At 34.6% G+C, this 14338-nt stretch overlaps 1 protein-coding gene across 7 annotated transcripts in view; it reads left to right on the top strand.

Moving 5' to 3' along the window:
* The window catches only part of LOC105100373 (platelet glycoprotein 4), a 73399-nt gene that overhangs the window by 32074 nt on the left and 26987 nt on the right, over nucleotides 1–14338 (top strand). For 3 of the 7 annotated variants that reach the window (XM_031454775.2, XM_064487637.1, XM_031454774.2), the window contains exons 2-4: nucleotides 10895–11053; nucleotides 12482–12575; nucleotides 13058–13269. In XM_031454775.2, the coding sequence (XP_031310635.1) occupies nucleotides 13150–13269 (120 nt within the window). In that variant the 5' untranslated portion in view covers nucleotides 10895–11053; nucleotides 12482–12575; nucleotides 13058–13149. Of the gene's footprint in view, nucleotides 1–5487; nucleotides 5601–8728; nucleotides 8820–10894; nucleotides 11054–12481; nucleotides 12576–13020; nucleotides 13270–14338 lie in introns of those variants that run through there. The other 4 variants (XM_064487634.1, XM_064487635.1, XM_064487639.1 and 1 more) reach the window with 4 other exon arrangements.

Genomic DNA, 14338 nt, shown 5'->3' with positions numbered 1-14338 from the left:
CCATCTACTTAGAGAGATATGTCTGTCAGCTTTAAAAACATTTCAGGTGAAGATTCCATCCTCCAACATTTTTAGGCCTATGTAATTTACATATTGATCTGGCCCTGCCCACATGAAACCAACCACATACACAAAGGTGCTCTCTCTTTAATCTTTTACACACAGCTCCTACCAGGGCTTCTATGACCCATATGGGTAAGTTTATTTTACATCTTTAATGCAGTAAGTAGGTTTGCCTTCATCCTGTGCTTTGATTCATTGGACTACATGGTTGAAGGCTAAACCTGGTTAATGACCCTAATATTCTGCATTTTATCTTTAATGCTGTCCTAGAAATTTTCCATTAAAGGGGATATTAGAAACCTCCATTTTAGTCTCTCACGCTTTCACTGGCTTTACTGTATTCTGCTATGTCTTGTGCATTTAATACTCTTTTAAAATTATGTACAAATATATTTACTTTTATTCCTACGTGTGGAGACCCTCCTCACCACATAAAGCAGGAAGAACTTGCCTTTGATTTAATACTTCTATACATAAAAAAGGCAGCTATTGAAAAAATAGATGTTTGTTTATAAAATACACACAATGTGTTATGTGTGAGCATAAATGTGTGTGTATAAATCTCCATGGTTAGTTACCCTAACGATTAAAGTGATAAGACAAATTTTACCTTATGGTTTTTACCCTGGTAACTAATGTTTTGAGATACTTTATAGTGTATACGGGCAGTGTACCTGTTACAGGCCTTTGGAATAAATTTTATTTATTTAATCTCAAAATACGTCTGTTAACTTCCACTTACAGAATATGTTCATTGTTCAGGCCTTGTTTGTTGTATTTAGTTATCATTTTCTTTTCTAATATCAGGTTATTTAAATTTTGTTACTCAGACATTGTGCAAATGTCTTGAAGAGTCTATAAGTTAGGAATTGATCAAGAATTTATTTATATATATTTTTCTTTCTTTCAGAAAAGAGTACAGGCCCTTCAGTCACTCTGTCTTGATTTCTAATCTTGTTTTGGCACATACTGGCTATGTGACCTCAGTCAGTTGTCCAAAGATCATAGTAAGGTGGTGCAATAGGTCAACAAGATAACATATGTGAAACACTTATTTCCAAAACTGTCAGACAGTAAGCCCCCAATACATGTTAACTCTGTTACTGGATCATCATCATTATTTGTAGATCTTTGTTTACCCATACAATTTAGAACTGCAATGCATATGGTACTAAAATTCTTTTCATATAAAACTGAAAAAAAAAACCACAAACAAACCAGAAGTGAATCACTTAAAAAAATTTTATCTAGTACATAAATTTGGATCCAGATGTACATTTTAAAATGTCAGTCTACCATATGACTTGATCTGCAGCTTGAGGCTACAGGTAGACTCTGTAGTTACTCTCTTGGACAAGAAAGGGAATCAGGAGTATCAAGACTGTGTTGCCCAGTTCACAAATCCTACTATTAATAAAGCTGTGATCAGAACTTGGGCCATGTGATTCCTCTTCTAGAACATTATGCATCCATTATCTGCCTCTCAAATATGCTGCAACAGTTATATCACTCAACGGCTTTGCTCTTCCTCTTTTACTGCACAGGTGTTCAATTTCACAAATCAGCTTATCTAGAAATACTGTTACAGAAGACTCCTGAAATCACACAAATGCTAAAAGAAGGCTTGCTTACTGTTTTTCATATTCTTAGAGAAAGCCAGTCAAAGCATGACATAGAACTTAAAAGGAATTACTGTGAAAGTTAATGGCATAAAAATTGAAAACCTGAGTAATTTGAGATTACAATAAGAATAAATTTTAAAATAGTAAAAAATATTTAAAAATTACCAAATGTCAGAACACTGGCTATTTCCTTACTAGTTAATAAGGAAGAAACAAACCCACAGGAAAAACAGAGTTGAACAAAGATATTGTAACATATTTTTAAAAAATGTGCCAATATACTTAAAAAAAACAGTTTAAAGTTCACTCAATTAAATATTTACCAAGAAAATAAGTACTTGTTAACAACTTAAAGTTCAGATAAACCAGTGTGAGTGACGTATGGAGATACAAATTTTCACTGTTGGGTACACCGATCTACAAACAGAAATTAGGCAAAATTACCTACCAAAAAACAAGTAAGTATTTTTAACTCAGAAATTTCACTTTCTGCCATTTACTAGTATCCCAACACAGTAAACAAAACATGTACATGAATTTTTAGAATCGATTTTATAAGATCAAAGAACTAGAAAAAACTTTTAAAGTTCCATTAAATATGAGTCTATTTAAATTTAAAAGACAATGCTACATTTATCATGCAGTATTTTTCAATAATGGAAGAAGAAGAGTTAACACTTTCCATGATATGAGAATATCTCCAAGGCACCTAATATTAAAAGAGGCAAGTTGCAGAAAGTGTAATTTGGTGTACATATTAGTCTGTATGCATACATATGTAAGTTTAACATTTACAAAATTTCGGGGTATGGGGGGAGTGGTCGGGACACACCTAACATCGTTTACTTCTGAGGAACAGAGTTCGTGATCGAAAGAGAATTCACATTTTATACCTTTCTGTAACTTTCAATATTTTTTACTTGTCCATGTTACTTTAATAAATTCTCTAACCTAAAAACTTGCTTAATAGTCACCTGTCACCATAGCAATTATTTATTAAACAAATACTGTATGTCAGGCTCTGCACTAAGTCCTTCATTTTACCACTCCTGATCTTTACAACAACTCTGAGAGGGAGCTATTTCCACTACAACTAAGAGAGGCGAAGCGGTTAGTGACAAGTCACACACTGTAGGAAGGGATGAATCCAAATTCCAACTTAGGTGCACTCACTCCCATTCAGACGCTCTTCATCTCAAAGCACCGCCTACCTGTGGTATGAACATGCAGTGTAATAACCTCTCATTTCGGCTCACTCTCATTCCTTTCCAAATACTATCGTGCATCTCATCATCGTGTGCGTGTCCACTCATTCAGCTGATTACCAGCTATGAGCCTGTTCTGGGGACTCAGCAGTGAACTGAACAGACAAGCGTCTCCCTCCTCACGGGGCCAACATTCTAGCAGATGAAGAGACGCGACAAACGTATGCCAGCTGGCGCTGTGTACCTGCAGTCACCAGATGGAAGGGAGGGAAGGGGCAGAGCCCGATCGAAGGGGAAGCACCTTGAGTGCCTCGTAATCAAGTGTTGCACACAACTCGCCTCACTTAGTTCTTATGATTCTCTTATTTAGTTTTCTCCATCTTTTAACTAAGAAAATGAGAGTAAGTAGTCATTTGACTCCGAATCTGCAGTCAGTATATCTAATGCCTGGTAACATCAGGATTCACTTATGTCTGTCTGACTCCAAATCCATGTGGTCCTTTCAGAAGAAAAGAGTTCCCAAGAACTGAGCCTAAGCTGCCTTTACTGATAATTTTATCTTTCATTCTGCTAAATGGGTCTAGTGCTACAGTGGATTTACACGAGGCCGGTATACCCTCAAATAAAACATATCCCTTCAAAATCCTGCACGCACATAATCTTTTCAAATAGAAAACCCCAACATTATTTAGAAATAGGTATAGCATTTTCCTGCCTTACTGTTCAAGGTTAATATTTTTGCTCAATGTATAAATACATAGTTGCAGATTTTACTTAGTTCTCCATTTTTCTGGGTCCTGTGTGCTAAGAAACGGTTGTCTATGGGATTGAACACTTAACAGCGGCTTCTGGGAATTTGCTTCTCTGGACTGCTCATGAGGGTGGGACATTTTCCTCTTCAGAGACAGAGGATTTGGATGACATTAGGCTACTGATTAAATAGTGATCCAAGTAAGTTCATTGTCAACTTAGACATCTAATTTGCATGTATTTTTTTCTGAAATACATATTTAACAGTGTTCATAATTTCATTATAATTTAACTAACCTTTCAATATATTTAAGATATGCTGTTTAAAATAGGCCCTATCTGAACTCCTGTGTTGATGAGCTATTTCTGGATTGTCACATTGGAGGGTGTATGTATATGTGTTTTTGAGAATTAAGGCTGTGAAGAACAAAGCAGCTTAAATACAATCAATATTGTTAATCAAAATATTTATTAAATTAGCTTTTATCCTACCTTTTCACTGATACAACAAAGATAAAAGTTCAGTTAGAAGAGAATCATCTTTTTAAGTAAATCTGAAATCTGTTATTCTTTTTAAGTGAAAAGCATAAATCATAATGAGGTTACACAAGGCCATTTCTACTTTATCCTAATTATATGGTCTGATGTTTGAAAAAAATCACAATACACCTAAAAAACATTATTACTTATTATTAACCTAAAAGAAATGTGTCAGTATAAGTATCCTGGAAAAAGAGCAATGCTTGAGGAAAAAGAGTGCTTTGAATTCCTTTCCAGTTGTACTGCAGTGCTAGCAAATGAAAGGGTTCAACACATGTCCCCAGGAAGGGACACCACAAGCAATGCAATGAGGGCTGGTTTAAATCTGACCTAATGAACTAAATATATTTCTGCACTGTTATTGTTAGCTTGCTGTATTTCAAGGTTGACTTAGAGGCATTTATTCAGCTGGTCTGTCTCATAGATGGCAGTTTAATCTTCTGAATATTTTGATTTTGCCTGTATGATTCTGGGAACTTCTTTATAAGAATGGATTTTTAATATTGAGGGTCTATTTCCCCCCAAAGTTCAAGGCCTTCTATTTTGATTAGATTTTAAAATAATTAGTTTCTTTGAAATTAACATTATCCTAAATAGTAATTATATTTAAATCTTATGTAATAGTTGTCTTTTTATCTGAAGAAATCTAAGAGAAATGTAATTTTTTTTGGTTTTCATAGAAGAATTTTGCTGTTCATGAAACTTCTATAAAACTAACAGAAAATCATAAATAATGAAGACCTTCCAGTTAGAACAATAGGTTATTTCCCGTCATCTTTGTTGATTGACAGAAGCTCCAATTGTTTTTGCAATTGTTAGGCTCAACACATTTTAATGCTGAACAGAAAGTGTATTTTATTCAAACTTTGTGAGATGAGTTTTGCAATCTGAATCATGCAGGAATGTGAGACTCTGATCATTCTCTTATCGGCACTTTCCACCCCAGAACCCAGTTTATCACCTGGAATAACGACTATATAGTAAAACAGAGTGTATTAGAGGCCACTCAGCAGATCAGTTCCTTTTGTTTCTCTGGCCTCTGACTGACTTGGATGGAAAAATGTCCCCCTCCCCCACTCCTCCCCCCCCCCCCCCCATAGAGTGCTGTTGAGGATCTCTGATATGGGTGATAGGTCCTCACTACCACATACAAACAGACCCTTAAGAGCTAAGTCATAGTGAGATGTGTGTGGGTTTCTTATCTTTTTTTTTTTTTTTTAATTCCTCTTTGGAGTAAACCACTCTCTGGGATGTTGTCTCTCGCTCTTTTTTTTTTTTTTTAAGCGTATTTAAACTCACACACTTTCTGTAATGAGGATTTCAGTGTAGGGTTTTTCTGCAGAATACCATTTGGTCCTACTAAGAACTGTCTCTTCAAATGTTGGAGCATTTGACTGAAAAATCCTTAGCCTTTTTAAAGGTAAGTCATGATGATTTTTTAAAAATAGATTTCTATCTCCTAAATTATAGATGACACTACTATAAACACTCTTAAGATGTTACAGAACAAGAAGCAGGAACTGTTTTCTTAAAGTCATTAGGCTTTATTTAAAAATTAGGTTTGTGTTGTTTTCCAAGTTATCAAGCTTCCTACCCTTTATGTTTCAATATTAAAACCTTGTCCGATAGCGGCATTTTGCTCCTTAATGTTTAAAATCTTATGTTTATATATGTATTTATTAATATTTGAAATGATCTACAATCCAATTTGATTACTGTAGAACTTTTATTGTCTACTTAGGTTATTTATACATGATTTTTAATTTAAATTGTGAAAGGAAATCAACATAGATATAGTGGGATTAGTTCTTATAAATGAATTGCCACTTTTATGCCAACATACTTTCTAATGTGCAGTTATTAATATTTTAGAGAGCATTATTTTTTGTTTAATCTTCTAGATGAACTGCACAATTATAGGTGAACCTGACTTTGTATGGTTAAATGCAATGTGTATTTTGCATATGTTCTTATTAAGCATTTTGTCTAAATAAATGTTCTGTAATCGCCACTGGGAATGGTAAATTACATTAACTCCTAATAATAATTCTGAATTACATAAATTTGTATAAATTATATAAAATTTGGAAGCAGAATAAAAATAAATTAATGGTTTGGGATGTTTCAGAAGTTTATTACAAATACCAGAAATTTTTTTTCTTGACTGATGATACCAAATTTAAATAAAGGACAAATCATTCTGGAGAAACAAAGTTTTAATTTAATTACAGTAAATGAATCCATACATAATTGTAGAATTACTAAATAACATACTGAAAAATGTTTTTAAAATCTTTGCATGTACTTTTCAGTCCTTTACTATATAGTTTTAAATTAGTAAAATGATACTGCCTTTAATATTGGTTCAAAATATAATCAAAAATATATTTTATTTTATTATGTAGAGTCCAGTGGTCTACTTGGATTTTATGACAGAAAAAAATACAGAATTTTTTTCATTTATCAGAATCATTATTAGACCAGAACAATAAATCAAATAGACAATCCTAGAGAGCAGGTTAACCTGGGAGGACTCTCATAATTATAACTATAATTAGAGAGGTACTTGGACAGAGTATACTGAAAATCCTGGAATTTACCTTGGAAGTTATAGTTGCTACACTTTTTTTTAATGTTGGCAAAAAATGTGGATTTTTTGTTCCCAAAGGAACTGATTCTGTAATTATTTTTTGATTTATTCAAAAGGTGTTATAATTCACTGACCTAAGTAATTACTGAAAGTTCAAAGGAACACTATTTAAAGCTAGAAGCTGCCTCTTCATTTGCATGATCTTCCAAATTCCATATACAGAAGAATAAATCATCTTACCAGATTTTATTGTAATCTGTTTTGCAAATAATCATTCCTATTTGTGTAAACTACATACACTTACTAGATTTTCAAATAATACTTGGCCAACTAGCAGTAACATTTTACTGTTATGGTTGTTCAAAATAATATTTCATACTAACATTTCAAATAATACGACATGTGCTGTGACAGGAATTTTTTTAATATCTAATTTTGTTTGACATTTATAACCATATATGATGTATTTATTACACCCATTTGAGAGAATACTAAGCCACAGAGAAACTGTAATATTAGAGCCAGAATTTAACCTAAATTGAATTCAAGCCCAGAATCGTAACTGTTGCACCTCTTAACACTATTTTAGTTTATAGTTAAGCTTGTGATGGGAAATAAAGATAATAGAATTTTTATCTGGGACTAAAAAAATTAAGAATGGCTCTAAATAGGCCTATTTCAACCAATATGACTCCAAGAGAATCATCTCAAACCTACAGTAATCTCTAAAATCAGGTACTCAAAAAGATTAGTTTGTTTCTAGAATATTTACTGTAAGATGTGAAGTCAGTGTGTTTATTGTTTTAATTTTTTAAGACCACCACCAAAACAAATTTTAAATTACAGTATTTGAAAGACAGAATTTGGTAAAGTGTATTACTGTTTTCTATTATAGGTATCTATAATTTTTCCTATTATATGTTTTTACCTCCATATATTGATAGGATGGAAATGTCCATATAAATTTAAAAGATTATGGTAACTTCAAAAAAAAAAAAAAAAAGGGTCTTGGAGAACTCCTAATCTAATTATTTAAACATTTTCCATAGAGCCTTTGGATTCTCTAGAGATAACACACAGCCCAAATGAGATGTGACTGGAAGGGGAAAGGGCCACAGTTCCTGCCCCTTTTGACCAGAATTAGCTATTTCTTTTGTTTTTATATATTGGAATGGCATGTAAAGTAAGTACTAATCTAATGACCTTCTGTTTCCATATGATGAAACACAACCAGATATAAATTACTGATCTGACTAATATGGATTTGAATTTGCATCTTACTCATGTCTACAAAATCACGACTCTGTAAACACACCTAGAGATGGTGTAAGGTAAGAGTGGAAAGGAATTTAATTTGGAAAGCTAAATATCATAATTCATATTCAACCTGTTGTTGAATTAATTACCCTCAAAACTCCAAAACTGGGTTTTGTGGGCAGATGCTGAATTTATTAGGTGAGGAAAACTGTGTATCAAAAGAATAGCAGTATGTGTGGTGGAAAACAGAGGGGTGTGGTCTAGTTTCCTCTTCCAAGGAAAGTGGAAGGAAGGCTGATGGATAGAAGAGGAAATCATGAGTTAGAAAACGTCATGCAGGCTCTGACATTTATTTATGGTACAAGAATGTAATCCTGTCACCTGAAACTGTTGTAAAGTTTCGTACTTCACATCTTAGAAAATTTTACTTCTGGGCTATGCGTTTTCCGGGTGGAGTTTCCCAGGGAACACAGCTTCATCCACACATGGGAATAATTACAGATTCTTTGGGAACTTTCTCTGATTTTCTGACCTACTTATTGGAGATGCGTCTTGTAGCTCAGTCTCAGTTCCTACCCCCAGGTTTCCAAGAGAGTGGAAAGGCATAATGCTCATAAGTTCATTCTAGAAACACTCTGTTGATTTGACAGCAAAAAGAGAAACAGAAAAATTCTATTTCTTCTTTCAAATATAGCCCACATGTAGATATGCTCATGAATTCTACAGAAGGAATAGGATTTAAGATCTATAAACTGACAGGATACAGCTGATCTCCCTGTAGATTCAAGAAAGGTATGTGATTATTGATGTCTTAACACGTACTTTTTTATTGTCTCTTCTTGATATGTCCCAATAATTAGCTTTCGTTCCTATACCTGTGATTATTCTTTCTTTTCTAAATTTAAGTACTTTAAGCAAGCAGTAAATTATTAGAGAAATCAATGTCTTGTCTACTTCTTATGAAGCAGAAATAACAATGAAATTTTATCTAAAATTAGCAAGAAAAACAAATTTTATTATGTAAGGAGCTTCATTTTTAAGCAAACCAAGTGTGCTTGACAAAGTTTTATACGCTCTTTATAGCTAAATCTGAGAAAAGAGTGGAGACAAACTATGCTTGTTTCTGAAGATAAGTGTAAGTGGAGAAGCTCTTGAGTAGAATGTGCTAAGGAATCTGAACTTTCCTTGGATGCACTCAGTGCATGTCCTACATGATATGTTTGCCCCTCCTTTTCTTCAGGGGAATAAAGCTACAGTTGACACTTGAACAAAACAGGTTTGAACTTTGTGAGTTCACTTTTACAAAAGAAAGTTTTCAGTACAGCACTGCCTGATCCACAGTGTGTAGTCGGCTGACTCTACAGACACAGAACCACAGATGAGGAGGGCTGACTGTACAGTTACAGGTGGATTTCCACTATGCAAGGGTCATTGCCCACAACCCCTCTGTGGTGTTTAAGGGTCAATTATATTTGTAATTTTGTAGTATGAAGCAAAGGTTAAAATATGATTATGATTAAGTATTGCTTAATACTTAATTCCTCATGGTGACAAGGCACTGAAGCAGAATGAAGGAACCCAAGTACAGCAAGTCCCCCATATCCACAGGTGTTGGGGGATGCCTTCCACGACCCTCAGCAGATGCCAAATGCCTAAAACCACAAATAGCACCAAACGCTGTCTTCCCCCCATATATCCATGGTTGTGCTTTCTAAGGATTCAGTGACCTACAGTTGACCACTTTTGACCTTAGTTAAGTAAAATCACAGAAAGCAAAGCCGCTGATAAAAGAGGACTACACTGATGTGAAATATTGTGCCTATTCTTAGAGGGGAAAAAAGTGGAAACCTCCATCAAGGTAACAAAAGTGAGTCCGTGAGGTGAAAATTTGGGAAAGTAGATAAACTTGATTTCTCCTCAGAAACATCAGTGCATGTATGAAGTCGTTTGAGTAACTGTATCTTTGCTATACATCATCCAGACCAGTGTTACACTAGTAACTGTCTAACCACCTAATTCAATGAAATAAATTATTGACACTTCTGTTTTCTGGTGAAACTGACTCAATAGCAGTGGGCTGTGTGCACTCTCTCACTTCAGCTTTAAGTTTATAGCAGACAGAGTCTAGGCAGCAGCCAGGTCTGCCCATGACTACATCTCACGGTGAAGGGTCCCTAGCAGTCATAATGAGTTTCCAGGTTTAGTGAGGGAGGCACTGGAGAACGTGCTGCCCTCTGGTCTTCCAGTGGACTTTCTTGAGACTCTGCGCCTTGCACAAACTCTTCCCTGTAGCCTAGGGGGCTGCTTGAATAAAGGAGAATGATTCCGGGAAAAGTCTGACAGATTCACAACTAGGTGATGGCACAGAATCTAGAAAGAGGCAAATATACATATGTATATCCATTTTAGCAACAACATTTTTATAATTTTTAAAAATTTATATTCCATCTGTCAGAACTGCAAAGGATATTAATACTGAATAATTTTTAGTAATGTTTTTACAGAACATACAGCATCTTTCTAAAAGAAATGATGTCATCTTTGAGTTATTTTTTAAACAGATTCATCATGTTATATCAACAAAACTGGAATCTGACCTTGGGGATTTCTTGTCCCAATTTTTAAGTTAATTGCAAATCATAGGTTTCTACAGAGATTCTCCTTGAGCTTCCTAAAGATGGGACCAGTCAGTCGGAGAAGGGAATCGGGAGACCAAGTTAAGAATGAGGGTATTGGGGCTCCCACCACTGGTGTAATCACAATCCCTCAGCCTACTGGACTTCTGTGTAAGAATCTTGAGTGAAGAACCGGTTCTTCTGCTTCAATTAAAACCTGCTGATCTCATCTTAGCATCTTACATTACACAGGAAGAAATTGAGGTGTAGAGCGATTCAGTGGCTTGCCCATGATTGCCTGGCAAGACAGTGGCAAATCAGGCTTTGGTTTAATCTCCAGTCTGCCAGTCTCAATTACACCGCGTTGGACTCTTTCCTGTATTTGATGAATACCTTATGTATAACTTGCAGGTAAGAACTGAGGAATGGGCTATGAAGTGGGAATTCAGTAAAATATTACTTAATAACCTCCCCTGAATGTGATCACTTGTGTACATAACACTTAGATGATACTCTCTACCCAGCAATTACCATGATAGTTTAAAAGATTATGTTTCAAGAAAACTTTAAGGTGCTGTATAAGTTATACTTTGCAAAGGAGATTCTACTTGAAAAATATCTAGTCCTTATTTTCAGGTTTATGTAAGTTGTTGCATTGCATTATGATAGCCCTGGACAAAGCCACAGGAGGTAGGATGTAACATGATTTCAGAGAGCAGGGAAGACTATTCCTCACACTCCACCCCCAAGCAATTAATAAAAAGCCAACTCTGCCTGCTCAGTGAGACATAGAATTCCACGAAGAATAGATCACTTGTTAAGGCTTGTATGTTTTTCATTTACATTGGAAAAAACATGTGACATCAATGACTATTCAAGCTTCTTAGCCATGAGGACCTCAGTGTGAATCAGTCTGCTCATCCTGATTTACACTGGAAGTATCCTAGGCATAAGACGAAAAGGGAAATACTACCAGGTACAAAGAGTGAAAAATAGACTGCCATGAAAAATGTTCATAGCATTTGTCTTTCTACATTTTGGGGAAAATCTATTTTCCCTTATTTTCTTACCATTACTTTCTTAGCTGTGTAATTAATACTCCTGAAAAACTAAATGTTTCCTCAAGTGGAAAGAAATACTAATAAAATCATAAGAGTGGTACTTCTATCACAACAAAGCTATGGAGGGAAAATCAGGGACTATAACAAAATACAATTTGTTTATCAGTGTCAGGTCAACCCCATTTTATAAAATGCTGTTGTAACCAATATAGCTCAAATGAATATGTTTTCAATATTAGAATACTAAATTCTTAATAACTTTGTACATAGGATCTACTCATTTCACTAAGTTTTCTTCCAATCATTATGAAATAATTATATAATTATATAAATATACCAAAGATTAGACTGACTACATGAAATACATATTGATACAATCTAGTTGATTTTAACAGAATTGGCATGAGTCAGCTGCCTGTCACAAAGTGAACATTGCACTCAAATGTTAATAAATATATATTTGAGACTAGTAAGAACCCAAAACCTATCCCAGAAATTAAGCATCCTCTACATTATATATTTTCTTGAAAATCTTTTCACCTTTAGACTATCCAAAAGCCAGTTATTAAAAATAAAATTGAAAATAAAGTACTCTTCTTTAAAATATTTCAATGTTTTCAACATTGTGTAAAAGAAATAATTCAAGCATTAACTAAACATTCACAAAAATGGAATTTTCTTTTAATAGTGATTATAAGTTTGATGATATTAGAGAGTATAGTATTAATTTTCTCACAATGTATTTTCCATGTTTATTCATGCTTTTCTGTTTTAACAGATAGCTTACAAATGATTAGAAGAACTGATTCCTTCTGAGACTCATCAGATCATTACCTGTAAAATCCAGATCTTGCTGTCTGTTTGTGAAAAAGGTATAGTAAACACCTGTCCCCATTCTTGGTCAGCATTTAGAAGGAAAAGACATCAGTCCACCCACATTCAGTTTGCAGACAAACTCCAGGCAGGGTGCAGATGGGTGTGTTTGGGTGCAGAAGCCACATTAAGAGATTCCAGTAAGTGTCCCAAGTGGAGGGAAGGCAGAGAGAGGGCAAGGTGAGAGTGCAGTAAGCATGCTCTTCTTAGATAAGATTTCAGTGTGTTAATCATACATAGGAAGAAAATTTTAAAGAGGAAAATTGTGAGGAAATGCTCTATGTGAGAATATTGACTACTTCTACCACTGATAGACAGTTCAAATCGAGAAAGGAAAACACCTAGAAAATTTTGTTAAACCCATAAAAAAGCATTTGTTTATTTACGGCTGGCAAAATGGTCTGTTTCAGTTGGTGTTTTCCTTGTACTTTGATCTTTTTGTAGTGATATTTAAGCTTCGGTTTTATGATCTCCTTCTAAGGCTAGAAACAGACCTCTTGGAAACCACATTAATTAGACCTGAGAGTGAAAGAAGCAAGTGCTGAATCTTAATTTCTCCCCTGAACAAGAAAAATGGGCTGTGACCGAAACTGTGGGCTCATCGCTGGCGCTGTCATCGGTGCGGTCCTGGCTGTGCTGGGAGGTATTCTAATGCCAGTTGGAGACATGCTCATTGAGAAGACAATTAAAAAGGTACAAGTCGTATCAACAATATTTCTTGTCATTCTGATTTATTCTGTCTTCCATCCCTTTTTGGTTCAGGGTGCCCGTTTTGTATTTCACTCTAATCGGCAATTTTGTGTCTCCAACACAAAGGTGATTATGAACCACAGAACTCTACATGATAGAGAAAGGGTCAAAGTATGATGTACATTCTGTATGAATGCACTGCCATCTTAAGCATAATTATCCAAGTTTTAGTGAAAAAACTATTATAGGTATGCAGATTAGTAGGATTAATTGCTTTTAATTATGTCCATAGAGTATGCTGATATGCTTTTGAATGAGAAATGAGTGTTATTTTGTGAGGGTACATTTATAAAAGTAGTTGCACTTTGGTTAATGTTGAAAAAGTAAAATCATATTTCACATATGTAACTTCAACATAGTTGTTTAATATTGATCAGGAATAGTTGGTAAAACTGTAGAAGTTATTTTTGTTTGGTAAACTGCTCTATATAATATGTGTAATAATTTATGATTGTCTTACAAACATTTCCTATTGATGAAGTTTTACAATTGACTTTGAGAAAATATTTTCAGAAATATGTCACAACATATCCCAGTATGTATGTTACAAGCTGACTGTAGTTATAACTAAAAAATACATAGGCTTTGTACAACAAGCCAGAATTTATCTCCCTTCCTAGTTCCTTCTAATTCAGCTTTCATGCTCAAAACTTTATTAGTAAGGAGTGGGAAGGCTAGAATAAGGAGAAGATGTGCTCAAGTCCTGAACCAGGAATGGTAAATTTAAATGGCTTCAGGGTTTTGGAGACAGAGTTTTTTAAAAAATTCACTATTGTGCATTTAGAAGTGTGTGTCCTGCCCAAAGGCATCTATGTTTTTTTTTTTTTAAACATAATGCTGCCCAAATAAAACATCAGAGTGCTGGCCTCAGCTGTCAGCCTGCTTGGGATGTCGGTGACCGAGATGTTAACATCACAGTGCACAATGAGAACAAGAACGGAATCGTCAACTAGGCTTGACTACTCATTCATCCTGCAGTGTCTGTTCCTGCCAAGACCTTTAACTGTCTCAT

The sequence above is a fragment of the Camelus dromedarius genome, chromosome 7 (genome assembly GCF_036321535.1).
Source record: "Camelus dromedarius isolate mCamDro1 chromosome 7, mCamDro1.pat, whole genome shotgun sequence".
NCBI classification, from domain to species: domain Eukaryota; kingdom Metazoa; phylum Chordata; class Mammalia; order Artiodactyla; family Camelidae; genus Camelus; species Camelus dromedarius.
The sequence above is the reverse complement of the archived record's forward strand: the minus strand, read 5'-3'. Positions and strand labels throughout refer to the sequence as shown.